Source organism: Sarcophilus harrisii, chromosome X (genome assembly GCF_902635505.1).
Source record: "Sarcophilus harrisii chromosome X, mSarHar1.11, whole genome shotgun sequence".
NCBI lineage: Eukaryota > Metazoa > Chordata > Mammalia > Dasyuromorphia > Dasyuridae > Sarcophilus > Sarcophilus harrisii.
In genome coordinates, this window is record NC_045432.1 from 48,464,049 (window position 1) to 48,485,595 (window position 21,547).

At 42.7% G+C, this 21,547-nt stretch overlaps 1 protein-coding gene across 1 annotated transcript in view; it reads left to right on the top strand.

Annotated features, from left to right (window-relative positions):
• Window positions 1-21,082, top strand: part of LOC100930391 (transcription factor YY2-like) — a 90,103-nt gene extending 69,021 nt beyond the window's left edge. The window contains 4 exon segments of the mRNA XM_031945063.1: window positions 250-333; window positions 442-510; window positions 2,058-2,138; window positions 19,725-21,082. Coding sequence (XP_031800923.1) covers window positions 250-333; window positions 442-510; window positions 2,058-2,138; window positions 19,725-20,428 — 938 coding nt within the window. The 3' untranslated portion in view covers window positions 20,429-21,082.
• The last annotated feature ends 465 nt before the right edge of the window (window positions 21,083-21,547 follow it).

The window sequence follows — 21,547 nt, forward strand, 5'->3', positions numbered from 1 at the left end:
TCTGAAATGAGGTGATTGGACTCGATGGCCTTTGCTGGAGGTCCATTCTAATATCTAATCAAATAATTCTCTTCCTGCCCCAGCTAGAATAGCTCAGAAGCCATCTCAAGACCAGCTCTCTTACTTTCTGCTGTTATCATGCTGCCTCAGGAAAAGCTCTGAATGCCTTTCATTAGCCTCTATTTGAGTAGGCAGAGACTGTATATTTGTTTCTCAAGGTACTTTTTCTCTCTCTTCTGATACTCCTAGCCCCCCTCGAATCAATAAACCAGCCTGCTTCTGAAACCACAATGAGCGAGTGTCAAGATTATACCACTGAAAACAGTGCAGAAGGTATGACCCCCCCCCCCACATGTCCCCAGCTCCTGCTGGGAGACCAGCTATTGTTGAAGGCTGCAGCAGTGGTCCATAGGTTGTGACCCCTTTTTTCCCTTCTGACAGAAACAGGCACATCGCTGTATGGTCTCGAACCAGTCCAATCTCTAGAAGACAGTATTACCCAACAAGATGGTATGTAAACCTTTCTTCATAGAGTCCTTTTGAACTTTTCTTTCTAAGGGTTTTCAGCTTCATATCTTAGTTGTAGATGGGAGTCATTTGAATGGCATCGATGATCACTGCATGTGAAGAGTGACCCAAACATGGTAGAAAGAGTCCTAATGAACAGAATGCTGTGAATGGAGTTAGAACTGCCTGACCTGAGTACAAATTGGACCTCTGACTGTCAAGCTTTGTGACCATGAGCAAGTCAGAACCTGAGCCTGTTTCCTCATCCATAAGATGGGGCTAGTATTTGAAGCATCTAATTTAGGTGCTGAACATCAAGCTCACATGACATTCACTGCTAAGAAGCCCATATTTCTAACTTTTGTGTCACGGGTCAAGCTCGGCACTCAGCATCTTTAGTTACAGCTAGAGACGCCATGTGCACGGGAGATGGGACTAAGAAGTTTTGACCTTAGAGAGAAAAATGCTTTGGACAGAGATCAAGAGTAGCAGCCTAGACTTAGAAGGCAAGGAGCTCTTTCTCTGGGGTGAAATAAGACCTTGGATGTTTACTAACCATAGGTTAATAAGAAAGCCAACCTTTCCTCTCTTGACTTCAATTTCCTCATCTATACATGAGGATAAAGTCTACAAGTAGCTGCTGTCCAGGGACGCTATAAGGCTCAACTGAGGAACCATACTTAATGCTCATTGCTACCTTAAAAGCCCTGGAGTATACACAGAAGCACTTGGGCCCAGGCCTGAAGCCCTGAGCTAATATCCTCTGAATCCCTTCCCTTAACAGGCAGTCTATATCCTTGTCTACTACAGTTTTCCACCAACTGGCCTTCTCATCCTACCCCTTCTTTCTAACTATACCGATCCTATACCCCAACACTACTCCTGGGTTCCACAAGGAAGAAATGTATATTTGATGCCAAATACAGAGGGCATGTCATTAACTCTGGCAGTTCCAGTGATCCATCCACGAATCATAAAGAATATATAAGGCTCCTGCTCTGTGTCAGGTGAAGGAGACACAAATAGCACAATAAGGCAGCACCTGCCCTTAGAGACATTAAGTATAACTAGGGAGATGACTGTAGCAAATGGTGATACATAAATTCATACAAAATGAATACAAAGTTATGGTGAAGATGGGGGAGGGGCTTGGCTCTAGCAGCTAGGGGGATCCAAGAGGGCTTCTTATAGGTGGTGCTCAGGCTGAATCTCACAGGTAGGAGGCCAGCCAATACAAAGGCACAGAGAGAAGAGATTGAAGATCATGTGTGAGGCATAATGAGAAGGGTATATGAGGGGCAGTAATGTGTAATCAAAGCTATAAAGGTAGGTCGGGAGATTGTAAAGGATTCAAAATGCTAAATAAATAATTTCATTTCTATTTATTCCTACAAGTAGTAGGGAAGCCCAGAAGTTTAGTGAGGCGTTACCATGGTCAAACATGAACTATAGAACATCACTTGAACAGCCACGGAGAGGAGAATGGATTGGATTGGAGCGGGGTGAACTTGGAGCCAGGGACACCAATTCATGTGTTTTTCTTTCTCCAGTTACCAGTACCTTCATGCCCTTCTTCTCTACTGAACCATTACAAATAACCGAAGATCCAGGCCCTGAGACCCTGTGTGTGGGTGAGTATTTCTTCATTAAGGCCCTGGAATTTTTCTTAGTGTTTCAATTCAGTCTGGTGCCTTATGAAAGTCATACAAACTGCATGGGCAGCCAGCAGCTGGGGAGCATGGCCCAGTGATGCTACAAGCGTCATCACCCAGGTTATCCTATTAAGGGAAAGGGAAATATGCCATGGTGGCAAAAGAGCTGAAGGTACTGTCAGGAAGATCTGGGTTCCAATCCCACCCTCACATGTCTTAACTATGTGACTTGAAGCAAATTCACAAAGTCTCAAGTTTCCACATCTGTAAGACTATGACCTGGAGGTCCTTCCCCGATAGGGTCGTGAAGCCGAAATGAGGTAATAGTTATAAACACTGGCCGTGTTAAAGTGTTAAAGAAATGACCGGTGGTGTTGATGTGATGATGCCCGATAATTTTTAGAAAGGCAAGAAAATCTCCCTCCTCCCCTTCTTCCAAAGACATTCTCCCTCTATCGTTGGGGTAGGAAGAGTGACCCAGTGGCTCAGAGCGATGCTGGGCATGGATCTTGTGGCTATAATATACTTTTTGAGTCCTAGCTCAAGTATGCGTTGGTTAATCTCCCATGAAGTAATCTTGTCCTCAGTCTCGGTTTGGACTTCATAACATACACTACAAAGAATGAGGATCACCACAAAATACATTCCTTGCTGTGATTTCTGGCCTTTGCTTGGACTTGTTCAGGCTGCAATTATCAGAATGGTTTACTTGACAGTGAGCCCATTTGCCTCTCTGCGACTGATTCTGCCCTCCGAGACCGAGTAGACAAATATATTCCCTCTCCAAATACTTTCCCCTTCAAATTCTTAAAGGCAATCACTGCTCTCCTCTTAAGCTTACTCTTTCTTTGGCTAAATCTCCTTGGCTCCTAATCTCCCTCCAGTACTCAACAGCTCACTTCCTCTATAAGACTTTGGTAAGTTTCCCCATCCTCCTCCCCCAGTTAATACTCTCCATCCCTGAACTTTTTATTTTCTTATTTCTAAAAACCTTGGCTTGCCCCAACAGAATTGGTGCCTTGAAGAGAAAGGTTTGCTTTTGTCTTTGGATGCCCAGTACCTAGCATAGTGTCTTGCGGAGAGCAGGTGCGTAAAGGATGATGAAATTCAAATGTTCACCATCCTTTATACTTTTGATGATACTGCATTCGCTACATTCTGAGCAGCACGTGACCTACCAGCAGCTACTGGCCTCAGCCTCATCAATGGACATGCTCAACTTGGCAGATTTTCCCAAGTGGCAAAACAACAGTCAGGAACTAAAACTCCAGGGAACATTAATGAGGTTCTTTTGTCCTCTTAAAATCATTTATTGGGAACACTTGCCATTTTCAGTTCTGCCTAGTGTTATGATCAGAAGCCACAAAATCACAGAGCTAGAAGGACCTTGTAAGCCAATTGTTCTACTGGTGTCTAAAGAAGATGTCTTACATATTAGGGAATGTGGGAAGAAAATATCAGAACTTTTTCAATTTTCCTTAAAAATAAGTAAAATTATACTTTACTGATATTTGCCAAATTGACGCAGGCATTTTTACTGCTAAAAAGTGGCAGGGTCCGTCACGTGTCATAGAGATATCCTGAGGGAAGGTAGAGGGATGGACAATGGATTTACAGATGAGACTGGGTAGTTTTAGCTCCATTATCATCAGGAAATAACTGGTTCATGAATGGGAACAATCATTTTTCAAAAGAATTACACACTGTTAGCAACCACCGGAAAGAATGTTCCAGATCACTAATAATGACAGAAATACAAATCAGAACAACTTGGAGGTTTCACCTCACATCCAGCAGGTCGGCATAAGTAGCAAAAAAGATGAAAATAATCAATGTTAAGGAAACTGTGCAAAGACAGACACACTACTGCATACTGCATCATCACCAAATGACCATTATTTTAAAAAAAAAATTCCTCTGCTAGGCATATTCCCCAAGAAAACTGATGACAAGATAAGTACAGAGAAACACGGGTAAGACCTCTGTGAACTTCCACACCATGAAATAAAAAGAACCAAAGAAACAATGAGGGAAATGGAAATAAACATTTTACCAGAATGCCGCTATATTATAATCACCATCTTGACCCCAACGAAGAAATATAAAAGGCATCCTTCAGGGAAGTATAGCAGTATGGACTTGAAACACTATTGCCAATGCCAACACTTAGGCAAGGTGTTGGTAAAATTTGGTGAAATATCGTTTTCTCTCTTTTAGCCATTATTATTAGGGATGGCTCTCAGAGAGAGAGAGAGATATACAAAGGGGGATATAAGTGATATATAAACAAAAGATATCAATAAAAATCCCAAACTTTTACAGAAGGAACAAATGACTTTAAAAGATTGCATCAAAGAAACCAAAGATTGAAATAACAGTAGTGTGAGAAAAAAGAAAAATTAAGAGTTGACCCTTCTATACCTAGTATAAGTCACCCATCAGTCACATCATGACATTAGAACAACAGGGATAAAAAGGTTTGGCAAGAAGTTGGTAAAAAAAATTCAAAATAGGGATTTACACTCACTCTTGGTCACAGTGAACCTCACCTTATTTCTGTACCATTTTTTAGAAATAGTAGCTAATGATGGTATCCATTTTTTCTCATTTTTCTATAAACTCTGTGAAGTCTGACTTGCTGTATCATCATTTGAAACCATCCTCTCCAATGTTACCAACGGTCTTTTGATTTCCACATCTAATTTAATCTTCATCCTTCTTGACCCCTTTGCAGCATCTCTCCTGGTTACTTTCATATCTGGGTTTTCACAAGCCTGTTCTTTCCTCATTTCCTCCTCCCAGACTACTCCATCTCCTTCTTGTTGGCTGAACCTTTATCGGTGTCAGCTAACCATGAACAACCGCTCTATCCTTGGCCCTCTATTCTCTACAGCCTCTCACTTGATGAACTAATCATAGATATGGATCTCAGATCTGTAAGAAGACTGTACAACTCAATCTCACATCTTGAACTCCAGTCCTATAATAGCTCCTGGATATTTTGACCTAGATATCCCATAGGCATCTCAAACTCCAAAGGTCCCAAACAGAACATATTAACTTCCTCCTCAAGCCCATCCATCTTCCATACCTTTCAGTTACTGTCAAGGGCACTGACATCTCTCCAGTCCCACAGCTTCAGCTTCCCAATATCAGCTTCATCCTCAACTCTTCACTTTTTCACCCCATGTGTCCCTGCGAAGAAAACATAGATGGAAGATTATATTAATACTGTGATCAAAGGTGTGCAAAAAGAAACAATCACACTTGACCCTTCTGTACCTATTGGCCACATTGTGAGATTAATAAAAAGATGATAGTTGCCAGACCTCGTCATTTCCATTTCCACAACATTTCTTCCATTTCTTTTCTACTCAAAAATACACCATCATAGTTCCTAACCTTATCTAGTCCTGCTTAGATTACTGCAGTAGCTTTCCATGTTCCTCCTTCCAAGTCTCTCCTCTAATCCAGGGCTGGGAAGACTTTTTTTTCTACCAGAGGCCATTTATTACATCATTTACAGGTCATACAAAATTATCGATTTACAGAATTTGAGCAGTAAGAGATTGTTATATCTAGCTTTCAGCTCATCTTCGTCTGCTGTTGATCGTGTAAATGATTTGGCCGACCTGATGTCCCTGGCCAGAAACTCTCTACCCTCGCTCAGATCCATCCTCTCATCCACTTGCCAAAGCAAATTTACCCATACCCTAGGGGGTCCCTGGCAACTTCAGGATTAGAGAGCAATACCTCTGTCCTTTCTTCACATCCTGGCCCCTTTCTTATCTTTTCAATATTCTCCCAATCTTTGTATTGCCGGGTCCCTCAATGCTTTGAATATTTCTCCTTCCTCACCTCTACCTCTTAGCTTCCTTCAAGAATTTGCTCAAATACCATATTCTGAATGAGGTCCGTCACTGAGTCTCCATCTGCCTTCCCCCTCTACACTCTGCCTGTTCCATATCCATCTTGTATTTACTTATTTACGTGAATGTCTCTTCCATATATTAGAATATAAACCACTCAAGGGCAAGGATTCGCTTTCTTTTTGTATTTCCAACATTTAAATAGTAAGCACTTAATAAATGTCTGAATAAAACCATTAGCAAAATCACAAAAAAGGAAAGAAAGAAAAAGAGGAGACAAGAAAAGAGAAAAGAAAAGGACTATTTCTTTGCAATAAGTGGTAATCCCCAAACAAAATGGGACTAAAGATGAGGCAAATGACAAGTTCGTCCTCCATGGGTAGAACTGAACCATATTTTTCCTCCTATCAGATGTGCTAAAGATTCATGAGTTGGAAAAGAGAAGAATATCCAACAAGTATGCTACAAATTTTCTCAATACCAGTTATCTCCAAGATAAGTCACTTTTGAGAGAAGTCTTTGGGGAAAGGGTCAAAGTTGAATTTTGGCTCATACTCTGTAAAAAAAAGTCCAGCTGTAGGGCTAAGTATTCTCTGTATAAACATCCTTTTTTTGTGAGCATTTTTATGAAAGAGAACAAGCCCATTTCCCGAGAGAGGACTTGTACATAACGAGGAGGCCTGCCCAGCTGACTTCTCAGGGTCTTTACAACTCCAGGATTCCATGCACCCTCATCCCATGTTCTTTGACAGATCTATTTGCCTTCTCTAGCCCAGAGGGTCTACAAAATGATTATCAACTGTCCACTTTGAGTTACAATCTTTACTCATGGGAAAACCTTTAGGGCCATAATGCAAGTGTGACCTGAATAAGATCTCCCAAATAAGGTACTAATTAGTTCATGATGGCTATAAAAGATCTCGGACAAGCAGCGTCCCCTTTCTACCTCCAATGGTTTGAGCTCTTGGTTCCAGTGGGGTCTTTGGTTCCAAACCATCTGCCAGCCAGGTGGTTTTGTACTTTGGTTAACAGTTTCCTAATCCCTACCAAGCTTCGATAAGGACAAACTCCAGCCCCTGGCTTTTGCTGCAGGATATCTAATAACTACAAGGAGAGCTACTATGTAGTCACCTCTTATCGTACTTACCAGCGATACAGAAAAGAAGCGAAGCCATACCTGATAACTTGTGTGGTTTGGGGAGCACAAAGCATGCTGAGCTAAGCAGCATAAAGCAGGCCTGAAATTAACTTTGAGGTAAACAGTTGAAGGGAACAGGCAGAGAACTTGAGACAAAGACCTGGCTTGGGGGGAGGGTAGAATTTGACCCCAAGACACCTCACGGTGGACCAGGAATTAATGAAGAGCCATACCGAGAAAGAGCTCAACTGGAATCTGGCTAGGGAAAGAAGCCATTTGGTTGCATCTTATTGTAGCTAATCAATCTCTTTAACTGGATGTTAAGGTCAGTTATGATGATATAAGATATCCTCGTATAACACCAGTATGATATCCTAGCCTCAGAGCTCACAGGGAAGGGACCTCAGAGACGGTTTCGTCTAACCCACTTATTTTACAGATGAGGAAACTGAGTCTCAGAGAGGTAGTGAACTTCAGAGGTGGGCTCTGAATGCAGACCTAGAGCCAGTAGAGCCTTGCCTTTCAAGGACTATCAGTATCTCTAAATTTTGGCCCCTTGTGCCCTGCCCTATTTACAGCTCTGCCCAGAGGAAATGCAGGTATCCTGCCTGCCTGAGGTCTGGGCACAAGAAGTGGGTCCTGCTTTCTTCCTAATTGTATGAGAACCTCAGTTCTCAGCGGGACTCTGAGTAGCGAAAGGGCAATTATGAACGATGGTTAAGAAGGTGCCAAATGGACAAGTCCCCTCATACCAACCCCCCACCCCCTGCCACAGATCTTTGTTTCCTATCCCACTATAGCGAAAATAAGGATGTTCTTCCCTTTTCATTCTCAGGTCATGTTTCTAATTCAGGAGGTCCCCTTAAAGTATTTGAGTCAAAAGGGGAAAATCACATATAAAGGAAAGTACAATAAGCGCCATTTAATTAGTTCATGAAAAGTCTTTACCAGTTACCATGATCCATATCCATTACCCAGAGTTACAGTTATTGGGGTCCTGACAGATGGCATTAGTGTCATTAATGAAAATGAGATTACCCATCTAGCTCTACAGACACCAATTAACACCAAGAAATTGCAATAGATGAGCAAGGCTGGGATTGCTCTGTGACATGACATTCTGGGAAACATATTCATTGTCCCTTACAAAGAAATACTTAATCTATGTCTTTTTTCTTTCAAATGCCATCTCACTCATTAAAAAGTGTTTCTTTTTGAAAGGAGGAAAGATAGGCATAGACTAATAATAGGGATTTGTAAGGCTTCAAGAGCCCCATCTAGGCCAGCTGCTCCCTCCATTTTTGACTTAACCTAAAAATAAAGGTCTGTGGGCTCTAGAGTCTTTTTTGAAAAGCCCTCCAGGGACCAGGGCCTCTGGTTCCCAATTACTAATAAAGATGAGTTTTATTTAATGAGTTTTCATAATTACATTCTATGCTATTTGGCCTTAGGGCATGTGACCATCTATGTACAATGAAAGATTTTAAGTTCAATTTCGAGATGTCAGGTTTAAAAAGAAATTTCTATAGAGAACAGCATTGTTTTTATAAGAACACAAAGAAGAGGGAACGAGGGCTGTGAAAGTAGTGGAGGGCAGTGGGAATACAGGAGAGAGGACAGGAACTGGGTGGGAGAGAGCAAGGTGTTACTAAGTAGATTGCATCATATCCCCAGTCTTTGAAAATTAGAATCCCACTATAGCTGGATTTATATTAACTAGAATAATAAGCCTAAGTGCTAGAAAACTCCAATTTTGCAAAACTACAATAATGCAAAAAAGATCATTTTTCAAGTCTTCTTGCCCAAGTTTCTTTTGGTCAGACTTATGATTTTTATTTATGTAATGAACATCCAGGGAGCAAACAGCCTCCCGAGTACAGACTGGCAATTCTTGTCCTAGATTATGAGTAACAATAAATACAGGCAGCTCTCTCTAAACGTAGCACTGTAAGAATGTTCAATGGGGCAGTTAGGTGGCACAGTGGACCAAAACACAAGGCCTGGAGTCACTAGTTCAAATCCCACCTCAGACGCTTACCACTCGTGACACTGAGTAAGTCATTTCACCTGTTTGCCTTCCCCCTAATCCCCGAGAAAAAAAAAAAGACAAGAAGGTCAGATGAGGATTTCCTGTACCAGGTCAGCTCTTGGCTTACGCCACTCCAGTCCCTTGCTACCTCATCCTTTCATTGATGTGGCCTGGCCAAGCCCCAGCTTTGGATTTCTGTTCCACCACCTGCCGTCTTCTTTCCTACCTGGGTTGGTTCTTCCAGCGGGTCTACTCCATGTCTATCATCTCAAATGGGCACTCACTATGTCAAGGCAATTCTTTTGCATCTCCCTAATGGATTTGCTGGCTCACTCACCACAGTGGCTTTTCCAAACCTTTTATCTTTCTTCAAATCTCCCATAGATCCCCCTCCTCCTCTCAGCTGAGAACCCAGCCTCGTATTTCAGAGGTAGCTAGTGGCATAATGGGCCAAGCATTAGGGTAGAGCGAGGATCAGGACCTGAACTCAAATTTGACCTCAGATGGTTCCTGTGCTAACCAGTACAAGTCACTTAACCTCTGACTGCTTCAGTTTTCTCAACTATAAAATGGGGAAATTAATAGCTATATCCCAGGCTTGTTAAAAGGTTCAAATGAGATAATAGCAAAATGCTTAGTATAGGGCCTGGTACAAATGGACACCTAAATGTTCTTTACTTCCTTCTTCCTTCCACTGAAAAAATTGGGGCCTTTCACAGAGCTCCAGAATCCCCCCCCCCCATCTCATATCACTCAGATGTCTTTTGCCATGCTCTCCTCTTTAACCCATCTCACATGAAGAGATGACTCTTCTACATCCACCCTTGACCCCATTCTATCCCAGAATACTATCATCTCCACCTTAAGCAATCTTCAATTTCTTCCTTTCTCCTGGATGCTTCCCTTCTGCCTAAAAATGCACCCAGGTCTCCTCCATCCTTAAAAAGCCTCCTATGATCCATTCGTCCCTGCCAGTTTTCATCCCAAACTTCTCCCTTTCATAGCTAAACTCTTGGAGGAAAAAGCCATCTGCAATTGATGCCTTCAAGTCCTATCCTTTCACTGCCTTAGCTTCCTGTAGGCTGGCTTCCCATTTCATCATTCAGCTGAAACTGCACTTTCCAAAGTACCAATAATCTCTTAATTCCTAAATATAACACCCTCTTCTCAATTTCTATCCTTCTTGACTTCTCTTCAGCCTTTGCCACTCTGCCACTGGATCATCCCATTTCTCTCGGTAGGGCGAGTACTCTTCTCTCCTGGGTCTCCTGATATCTGCCAGCTCCTTGCGCCTCCTTTGCCGAATCTTCATCCAGGACCCAGCTGTGACCAAAGGTGTCCCCCGGTCTCTATCCTGGGCTCTCTTCTCTTCTCCCTTTATACACTTCACCTGGTGATCACATTAACTCCCAAAGATTCAATTAGCATTTCTGTGCACATCAGATCTAAATACAGAGCCCAAAGTTCTCCCAAATCTCCAGGTGCCTACTGGACATCTCAAAGTAAATGTTCCATAGACACACCAGACAGAGTTCCTAGTCTGGAGTTAGGAAGTCCTTAGTTGAAATCCCACTGAGATACCAGCTGTGTGACCCTGGACAAGTCACTTGATCTAGATCTGCTTCTGTTTGTAAAATGGGGATGATAATAGTACCTACCTCCCAGGGTTCTGTGATGATCAAATGAGGCAATAAAGTGCTTCCCAAATGCCAGGCACATAGTAAGCACTATATAAATCTTAGCCATTACTACATTACTATTAGGATCTCAAACTCAACATTATCTTTCCTCCATTTTCCCCCTTTCCCAACTCTTCCCTATTGCTGCCAAGGATATCTCCACCTTTCAGAGCCAGGGGCTCACGCCCCTGCTGCCCTCCTTGCCTCCTCACTCTCTCTAATCCCCACATCCAGTCTGTTGCTGACTTTGGTTGATTTCTACATTGCCGGCATCTCTCAGAAAGCCTCCCCCCTTCCAACACGTCTACCATCCGGGTATGAGTCCTTTCCACCTCGTGCCTGGGCTATCGCAATAGTCACTGGTTGGTCTCCTTGTCTAACTAAAGCCTCTTCCACACCCTCCATGCTCTATTTCCCTACAGAAGTGATTTCTAAAGTGCAAGTCTGTCTGACTGTGTCATACCCTTACCTGCCATTCACAAAATTCGAGAGGTTCCCTAGTATTTCTAGAATCAAGCATAAACCCTCTGTTTGGCTTCCAACTCCCCTCAAAACCCGAAACCGTCCTCCCTTTCCAGTTTTCTTACACTCCTTTCATTCTCCTTCATGTCTTCTATGATCCGGTGCCCCCGGCCTCCCTGCTGTTTCTCAACCCAGACGCTCCATCCCCCAATTTGGGGCATTTTCAACAGTCAACTCTCACAGGTCCCTGCTCACTTTCACCCCCTGGCTAAAACCCCATCTTCTTCAGAAACCTTTCAGGATCCCTTTTACTAAGGGGACATGGAAGGTTCAATAGGCAGAGGCTTTGCAAAGTATGAGAGATTAAGAGGGAGATGTAGAGCTCAAGACAAAAGTAGATAAAACAGCGACCACCCCCAAATGGCTTTGGTCGTTCCTGTACAAATAAGAGGCAAGCTCCTCTGAAAAGGGGAGGAGACCGGCCGGACCTGGGGTCTGAGAAGGTAGATGGTTAGAGGAACGGAGACATGAGGATTCTGAGAGCAAATACAGGAAGAAAGTGAGGGGCCTAGTTTAGTAATCGAGTACTCTCCTCACAAGTCATACTCCCAGGGGTGTGCTGGTAAAAGTTTAACCGCCAACCCTGAGTAAAGCAGGGTGGTGGCAGGTATACAGAAGAACACTTTTTTTTAAGGCCATCAGGGTTAAATGACTTGCCCAGGATCACACAGGTAGGCAGTCCTGAGGTTGAATTTGAACTTGGGTTCTTTTGACTCTAGGGCTAGTGCTCTATCTACTGCACCCCCTGGATGTCCCATACAACACATTTCTAAGCTTGATTTGCAGGAACATTTTCTCCCTTGCTTTCTTTTCTCCAGACAATTCACAAAATAGTAAGTTAAGCCTGGCATTTGCCAGTTTCTACCATGCAAACGCTCCCCCTGGGCTCCCAGGAGCCTGTTGGAGGCAGCTCTGGCAGGCCCTTCCTCTGCTAAGCACCTCTGTACTACCTCTGCTTGCCCTTGTTCTGAGAAGGCTTATATGGGTTGGACGCATCTTTGTGGGCATTTTGAGGAGGCTGCTGGTCTTTCACGTATTGCTGTGTTGGGGGCTGGGGGAAGCGAGCTACTACTTGGGAGCTAACCTTCAAACTGATGGGAGAAATACCTGTAGAGGCAAGCTTTTGATCAAATTCTCTCCAAGCCTATCTGAAACCCAAGCTCACAAGCTTGCCAACCAAAGTGAATTCAGATGCACCTCCCTGCAGTCTGGGGCCTCCCAAATGCAAATCTTCTGATCTCCCAAGTCAGTAATTGTCTCTTTGCACCCAGTAGAGCTTTTCAAAGACCCACTGCCAGTGGGGTCACTGTGTTTATTCCCCCTTCCAGTAGACTGTCAGTGGCTTGGTATTTATTCCACTGGGACGGGGAAGGATTTATCTGGTTTCCTTTGATGCTTTTAATAACAGGGAAGATTTTTCTTCCACCTTTCCCCAGTGTCATTAAGTTGCAGGTAAAGAAATTAAACAGCTTGTGGGAGCGCTAATTAGGGCCAATTATTTCTTGATTGACCCCCTTTGCCACTGAAGTGCCTGGCAGAATCCGTTCTCTCCTCCAGCCACACATCTGCTTTGCAAAGCACATCTCTTGCTCCTGGGAATTCCCCTGCTTCCAACCTGACTGCAATAGTTGTCTCCAGGGCAGTAATTCTTTTTAAGTAAATATCCCGATAAAAATGTATCATACTGAATAGAAATTAGCCAGATACTTATAAAATCTATCTGCTAACCCATGCAGAAAAAGAGCCCCCAATGAGACATGATCTAAACATGCACTCGAGTCAGCTACTTAATTATATTTTATTTCTTTGAAATCACCTTTCAAAGCCATCCGTAGCTATGGGCTTCTTTGTATAAACGAGGATGGGCCCCGGTTGGACTCAGCCTTGCCCCCCTTCATTGGCGGGTGGAAGAAAGCTTTGGGGGCAGCCCAGGTCTAATAATCAATCTAATAATCAAAAACTTCTCCAATCCTAGTCCTAGTCAGTTTCCCTTATTTCCCGGCTGGACAACAGACATGAGGAGCCCTGGATTTGGAATCAACTCCCCCCCCCCCCAGTTCAAATCCCTCTTCTGCCACTCTGCATCTATGTGACTTGGGAAAATCATCTGTAAAATGAAGGGATCCATCTCGGGATCTCAGAGGTCCCTTCCAGCTAAAACATGGGCTCTCTTGCCTTTATTACTGCTATCACTGTGTACAGAGCTACTTTGCTAGAGCTGGGAGGAGAGAAAAAGTTTCACCTAGACCGACCATCTCGGCTTTCACGTAGCCGCTAGGATACGGCACAGGGACGAGACAAAGGTGTAACTGGCTATAATACATAGTATCGACTAAATTGACTAAGGAGATGCTAGATCAGAACAGTAGAATGGCACCAGATGGCCTTCGATCCCAGCCAAAGTCCTTGGAATTTGGGGGCAGCAGGAAGCCACTGAAGCTTTCCCAGGGGACTCGGGAACGGCCCAACCCGATCCGTGTCTGCTAAGGCTGGATCAGAGAAAGCCAAGTCAGGGCCAACTACTTGAATACCACTAATATCCAGGGTGGGTGCAAGTGAGACCCCAGTTAATGAGGGTAGTCGCAGAGGAAGGAGAGTTGCTATGACAGGAGCTATAAAGTGGGCTCAGAAGGATCTGCTGACTGCACAGACATGAGAGGATGAGGAAGAAGAGTCAAAGAGAAACCCCAACTTCCAAGCTGGGATCCAGGCGGGCCACACCAACACAAATGCAACTCAAAGCTTGAAGGACATCTTGGATCCTTCATTTCTCTTTAACTCATTAGTGACTTGCCTCCACAATCGACCCCTTGATCTTTTGGGCCTCGATTGCCAGCCTCCACTTATTGTCCCCATCCTGGCTAGATCTTTATCACCATAGATAGAAGAAAAGGATTTGCCCATAGTCCTATGGGTAGTGAGTAACGGTTTGGGATTTCAGCACCTTCTCGGCCTCCCCACCCCTGGGTTTTCTGTCCCCCCTCTTATTTAGGTTTTTTGAGGGGAGAAGTTTCATTGTTTCTAAAAGCATTTGTTACAGTGCAGTCACTCGGTATGGAACCTGCAGCAATTCTGGCGGTGCTTCCCAGGAAAAACAAGCTCTCTCCTCCCTCACCCCAAGTGAGAGCGCCAAACCCACAGGTGGTAATCTAGATCTCTGATTACCCGGAAAACAAAGCAGGTTGAAGTGTTTGTCAAGCCCTCCCATTGTCACCCACCTGGGAGCACCCCCTGAGGCTCAAATGACACAATAGAAGGCAACTGCTGGGACCTCACCAGTGCCCACCAGGATCACTAGATCTTTTCCGACTTTTTCCTACTTCAAGCCCCACACCCTTCCCACTAGCCTGTGCACAGGTAGAGCCTCATGCCCAATGTATTGCAGCACTAGAGAGTTGAAAGGACCTTTGGCAATCAGTTAGGGGGAGCTGCATCCAAAATGAATGTTCCCTTCATTCTATCTAAGGAGGAGTCATCCAGAGTCGCATTTAGGGGAAGCCATGGAAAGAAGGCAGGGCAAAAAGGAGGGAGAGAGGCGATCTTCCCGCTATGATCCGCAGACTGGCCAGATTATTCTCACATTTAATTTTCATAACCATTCTGAGAAGTAGATGCTATTCTTATTCCTATTTTACTCTTGTTGTCATTTTCAGTCGTACCCGACTGTGTATGACCCCATGTGGGTCTTTCCTGGCCGAGATACTAGAGTGCTTTGCCGTTCCTTTTCCAGTCCATTTTACAGATGAGGAAACTGAGGTACACAGAAAAAGTTACTTCTCCAGGATCATTCAGCTAGGAAGTGTCTAAGGCTCGATTTGATAGGAGGAGCATGAGTCTTCCTGACTCTAAGCCCAGCGTTTGATGTACTGCAGTGCCACCTAGTGGCCCTATCTTGCAGTTTGGGAGAGCTGGGGCAAACATTAAATAAAATCGGAGTCACACATTGGACCATTTAGTGCAAAGATGTCCCTGGGGAGTAACTCTTTAACTGGATTTCAGTCCTCTCATCTCTAGCAAATGGAGGGGCTGGCCTAAAGGACTTTCAGATGCCTTCCGGAATTGGCTCACCTAGATCCCTTTCAGATCTCTCTACAAGTCTGTGATACTTATTTGAACCCCAGTTCTTTCAAAGTTAGGGATTCCTCCCCGTTTATTTAGATTTTTTTGGGGGGGAGAAGTTTCATTGTTTCTAAACTGCATTTGTTATAGTGCAGTTACTCGGTATGGAACCTGCAACAATTCAGTGCTTCCCAGAATTTGAACGTCTGGCACCTCTGCATTTGGTTCCTGATGTGAATTTTGAATATTTTCTAGAATTAACTTAATATCTCTTTTAATTTTGAGGGCGTTTTAAGTAAGAAGGAAGCAGAGATCCACAGGAAATGATTTCCCTTCTATTCCCTGACCTAATGTATGTTTTTAAATTAATTTTCACATTAGCATGATGGTCCTGATTTATTTAATTAAAGGGGGAAAACACCATTTGCTTCAAACCAAAAGGTAGGGGTGTGTGTGTGTAAATGATAAATAATCAATTTGGCTTTTATTATTCACCTAACAAAAAGGCCAGGATGCTACTTTGGCCTTGCACACAAGGTACTCAGTACTTTTTGCCTTAATTATGCCTTGAACTCTCCAAGGTACCTACTAATGCTTTGTCTGAAGGACCTGGCCTGCATGTGGAATGGGGCCACCCTAAATTCGCACTGGTTTTTCCTTAAAGTGAAAGAAGAGATTTTGAGAAAGCTCTAAGGTTTGGTTTGTCAGTCAGAAACGGTTAGGAAACAATTATAAATACTCATTAGGTTCCAGGCATTGCACTAAGTGTGGGGGTTACAAAGAAAGGCAATTATTCAAAATAATAATTTTTTGGTCAACAAAGTAGGAACTAAATTTATGTCAGTTACTCTGAGGCATGAGAAATCTCAAAAGCTGAATTTCAGTCTTTTTCCCCCTTTCCTTTTATTTTTCCCCGTATATTTAATTATATCTCATTTGTAGAATGTGGTAAAGTTTACAAGGCTGGAATATCACAGTAACCTTCTGAGATAGGCGCATCAGCTGTTGAAGACTGAGGTTTAAAATAGGTACTTGACTATATTTTACACACCTAGGAAGGATCAGCAGCAATTTACAATAAGGAAACTGAAACAGATATTAAATGACTTGACCAGGGTCACTTAGCTAAGGAGTGCCTGGGGTTGAATTTTAACTTGGGTCTTCGTAATTTCAAAACCAGACTTCATCCACTGTGTTCCTTAGTGTTCTCTGTCTCTTTTACATATACATACAGATACCAGAAGTCAGTTCAATCTAGCCCTCTGACTCTACTTAGAGACTTTTTTTCCCCAAAGTGACCTCCATCATTATTCGCTTTCACTTGTAATGAAACAGAAAAGGAGGTACAAAAACTCACTGAGGAAAATAATTCCTTAAAAATTGGAAGCTAATAATTTTATGAGAAATCAAGAAACAATAAAACAAAACCAAAAATTTCATTAGAAATATCAACTAAATAGGAAAATAGATTCATAAGAGAGCATTTAAAAATTAACAGTCTACCTGAACGGCATGATCAAAAAAAGAACCCAGACAACATCTTTCAAGAAATTATCAAGGACAGTCCTGATATTCTAGAACCAGAGGATGAAATAAAAATTGAAAGAATCTACCAATCACCTCCTGAAAGGGATCTCAAGATAAACTCCCAGGAATATTATAGCTGAATTCTGGAATTCCCAGGTCAAGGAGAGTATATATTGACAGAGGGCACAGATATGAGTGGAATGAAGGGATAATATCTAAAAAAAAATAAAATTAAGGGGTGAGAGAGAATGTCTTGGAAGAAAGGGCAGAAATTATCTGCCATAAAAGAGGCAAGAAAATGCTTTTGCAATAGAGCAAAAGAAGAGGGGGGTGGGGTAAGTGAATGAAACTTACTCTCTTTAGAATTGACTCAAAGAGGAAGTAACATACACATTCAATACAGGTATAGAAATTTATCTTACCCTGCAGGAAAGTATAAGGGGAAGGGGATTCAAGAAGGGAGGAGGGTGATAGAAGGGAAGGGGTTGGTCAGAAGCACAGCATTTTCAAGTAGGGATAGGGTGAAAGGAGAGAGAGAATAGAATAAACAGGGGGAAATACAGTTAGCAAGAGTAATTGTGAAAAGAATTTCAAAGCAAGTTTCTCTGTGAAGGCCTCATTTCTCAAACGTAGATGGAACTGAGTCAAATTTATAAAAAAAAAAATAAAAGCCATTCCTCAAATAATAGACGAAAAGAGAGATGAACGGTTTTAGATGAACTAATCAAGCTATTTATAGCCATATAAAAATGCTATAACTCCCTACTGATTGGAGAAATGCAAATTAAAACAACTCTGAGGTACTACCCTCATACCTATTAGATGAGTTAATGATCCAGAGAAGGAAACTGACAAATGCTAGAGGGAATGTGGAGAAAATGAGACATTAATGCATTGTTGGTGGAACTGTGAACTGATTCAGCCATTCTGTAGAGCAATTTGGATCTCTGCCCAAAGGGCTATAAAATTGTGCACTCCCTTTGACCTAACAATACTACGTTGCCAATACGCCGATAGGCATGTATTCCAAAATCAATTTTTTTTTAAAGCAAAGGGATCCTATATGTACAAAAATATTTAGAGCAAAGAATTGAGTACTGAGGGGATACCCACCAATTGGGGAATGGCTGAATAAACTGGGGTATATGATTATGATGGAGTACTATTGTTCTATAAGAAATGATGAGCAGGATACTCTCAGAAAAACCTGGAAAATCCTCCATGAGCTCACAAAAAGTGAAATGAACTATGTACAAAGTAATAGCCATGTTGTGGGATGCTCAGTTCTGAATGACTTAGCTATTTTCAGCAATACAATGATCTAAGACTACTCTCAATGACTTAGGATGAAAAATATTATCCATACCCAGAGAAAGAGCTGATTGTGTCTGAATACAGTTTGAAGCAAACTCTTTATTTCTCTTTGATTTTTCTTGAAGTTTTTTTGGGGGGAGAAGAAATAGATGTTTCTTTCACAACATGACTTTTGTGGAAATGTTTTGTATAACTTCACATATGCCTTCTCAATGGGGATGGGATGGGAATCTGGAACTCAAAAGATTTAAAAACAAATGCTAAAAATTGTTTTATATGTAACTGGGAAAAATAAAATCTTAAATAAATGAGATGACAACACCCAAAAAACCTCTTAGAATAGAACTTTCAAACATGAAGACATGTATCTAAACCTTATGAGGGAGGAACAATTTGACTTTCAAGTGATTGAGTGTGATGCTGGGTAAAGCACTGGGCCTGATATTAGAAAACCCAAGTTTAAATCCTATCTCAAATCCTTACTGTATGCTGAGCAAATCAGTGAACCACTGATTGCTTCAGTTTCCTCTTCTGTAAAATGGAAATTATAATAGCAGCTGCCTCCCAGGACTTTTGTGTGGATCAAATGAGATCCTTGCTTTTAACTCCCTCCCACATGCCTATATTGATTGCATCAACACAGAACCCTTCTGGGGGTAACCTCTAGTCCAACGATCACAATGGTACACAAAATCTTGGCAGCTGTCAAGGAACAAAATCCTAACTGAAAGAGCACTAGTATACTACTGAGAGATGTTCTGCTGCCCTCCCCATCTCCCAGTCACACAAAGGCACTCAGGTACTTTTGGTCTATGTCAGTAGCTGGTACTTTGCAGTAGGTTATTGGAATATGAGAGACTCGCCAGCTAGAGAAGCGAGGCTCATCTGACTCCAAGGCTTTGTGTCCATTATATTGGGCTTACTCTAGAGGCTAAAGAACTTTCCTGACAATTGGAGACTGTTCTTGTTTGTTTTCATTTGATTTACATTGTAGCAGAACGGAAGCTGTTTAAGGATAAGGACTATTTTCATTTTCTTTTCAATCTCAGACCCCGGCACAGCCCCAAAGCTGTAACCAGGGACTTGTAGTAACGGGATGGGATAAATTGGCAAAAGGCAGCTACTATCATCAATTGGGGTGGGAGGAATAACGCGTCCTCTCAATTTGCTCCCTCTGTGCCAATCTCCAGACCCCTTGCCCTAGGTAACAGCTCTATAACACACAATCAGGCTTACTAAATGCTTCTTGAATAGGGTTAAATTAGGGTAGTGACATGTGTGCCCTGGTCTGCAAGATTTACTTAAGGTAAAGTCCAACTCCCATCAACCTTTAAATAGCAAATCTGATATAGGTTAGGCCTAGAAACATCAAATCATTTTAATGGCTCATCTATTTCCTTGCTCCCTTTTCTTTCTGTGAAACCACAGCAGACGAAGGGAGTGGCAGCAATGCAGGAGAAGGAGGCCAAGGCTCAGACGATGTCTCCGACGGCAGCTCAAAGAAGTGGGAACAGAAGCAAGAACAACTCAAGAGCCTGGAGGGAGAATTTGCCATCACAATGTGGGCCCCAGAGGAGGAAAACAAGATAATGTCCGAGACAGTGGTGGAAACCCAGGAGCTCCCAGGAGAAAATTTACCTCCAGAGGTGCCCGAGAACGGAAGCCCCGAGAAGCTGCCTCCAGGAGGCCTGACTCTGATCAATCTCTCTGATCCCAAACAGCTGGCTGAATTCATCCATCAAAATAAGTCACCGCATGAAATTGAGAAGAAGCTGCCTTGCCCTCATGAAGAATGTCCCAAGCTGTTCCGAGACAACTCTGCCCTGCGGAAACACCTTCATACCCATGGTCCCAAGGGCCACATCTGCGCAGAATGTGGAAAGGGGTTCGTGGAGAGTTCCAAACTAAAGAGACATAAATTAGTCCATACTGGAGAAAAGCCCTTTCAGTGCATGTACAAAGGTTGTGAGAAGCGCTTCTCACTGGACTTCAACTTACGCACGCACATGCGGATCCACACTGGAGATCGCCCCTACGCGTGCCCCTTTGATGGCTGCACCAAGATGTTCGCCCAGTCAACCAACCTGAAATCCCATATCCTGACCCATGGGAAACCAAAATGCAGCAAGTAAAAAAGAAGATGGAAAAAGGTGCTTTCATTCATAGGAAAAAGAGTTTTTCTAAATTGAATTCCACCCACCAGGTTTTGAAGGTTTACCTTATCAAAGAGAAATCACAGTCTTTCCTTGTGATGTCCCCTTTCCACTTCTCTTCCAAATTTTCTCTCTCTACTGAGTGTCCCACTACTTTTGCAGTAATTCAGCCTCACTAGTCCTTCTATCTTACTACCTCCCCCCACCTCCCACCCCATATCTAATCAGTTGTCTAGTTTGGTGGTCCTATCCCTTCAGCCCCTTAGATGGGTCCCTTTCTCTCGCTCATAAGGATACCACCCTCGCTTATGACTCGATTCTCTCCACTAGACGCTGAAATTGTGTATTAATTGAGTTCCCTGCTTCAGGTCTCTTCCTTTCAACCCAAACTATCTGCTACACTTCTTTGGTCTCGACTTATTACTTTCCTTTCCTGACCTTCCTCCCTAGTTTTAACTCTCCCAAATCCTGAAGATATTAGCATTTGCTGTTTGTTAAAGTTATCTTGTCATAACTTCTGTGTTTTCATGTTATTTCCCCCATGGATTGTGAACCCCTTGAGGAAAGGGGTTGTTTCTGAAATTTGCCTCTATATGTAAAGACTTGTAGATGACAAATGTTTAATAAATGTTGGTTTACTTCAATGAATTTGAAATTCAAAAAGCCGTGAAGTTTCCTTTCTTAATGTTGTCACTGTCTGGAGAATACAGCTTTCTCTGTCTTTTGAATCTTTCTTATATTCAAAGCTTCTGTTTCAGACCCTTAAATTCATGAGTAGCTGCTGCCCCTTGTCTCTTCTCTTTCCCATTTCCTTCCCCTGGGAGAGAAGCAGAAGAAAATTGGGTCATCTTGCCTTTTGAACCTTACCGTAGCTTCCCTTGATTAATGAATTTGCTCTTTACAATGGTCATACCTATTTGACTTTTTTTTTTCTTTTAAATGAACATAAGGGAGACAAGTGAGGTATGATGGAATGGTCTGGCTCTGGGGTCAGAGGTTCTGGATTTAAATCTGTCTGGTTGACCCCTGACCAAGTCAGTTAATCTCCTTAGGCCTTCGTTTCCTACTCTAAACACAAGGGGATTGGAGCAGAAGCCT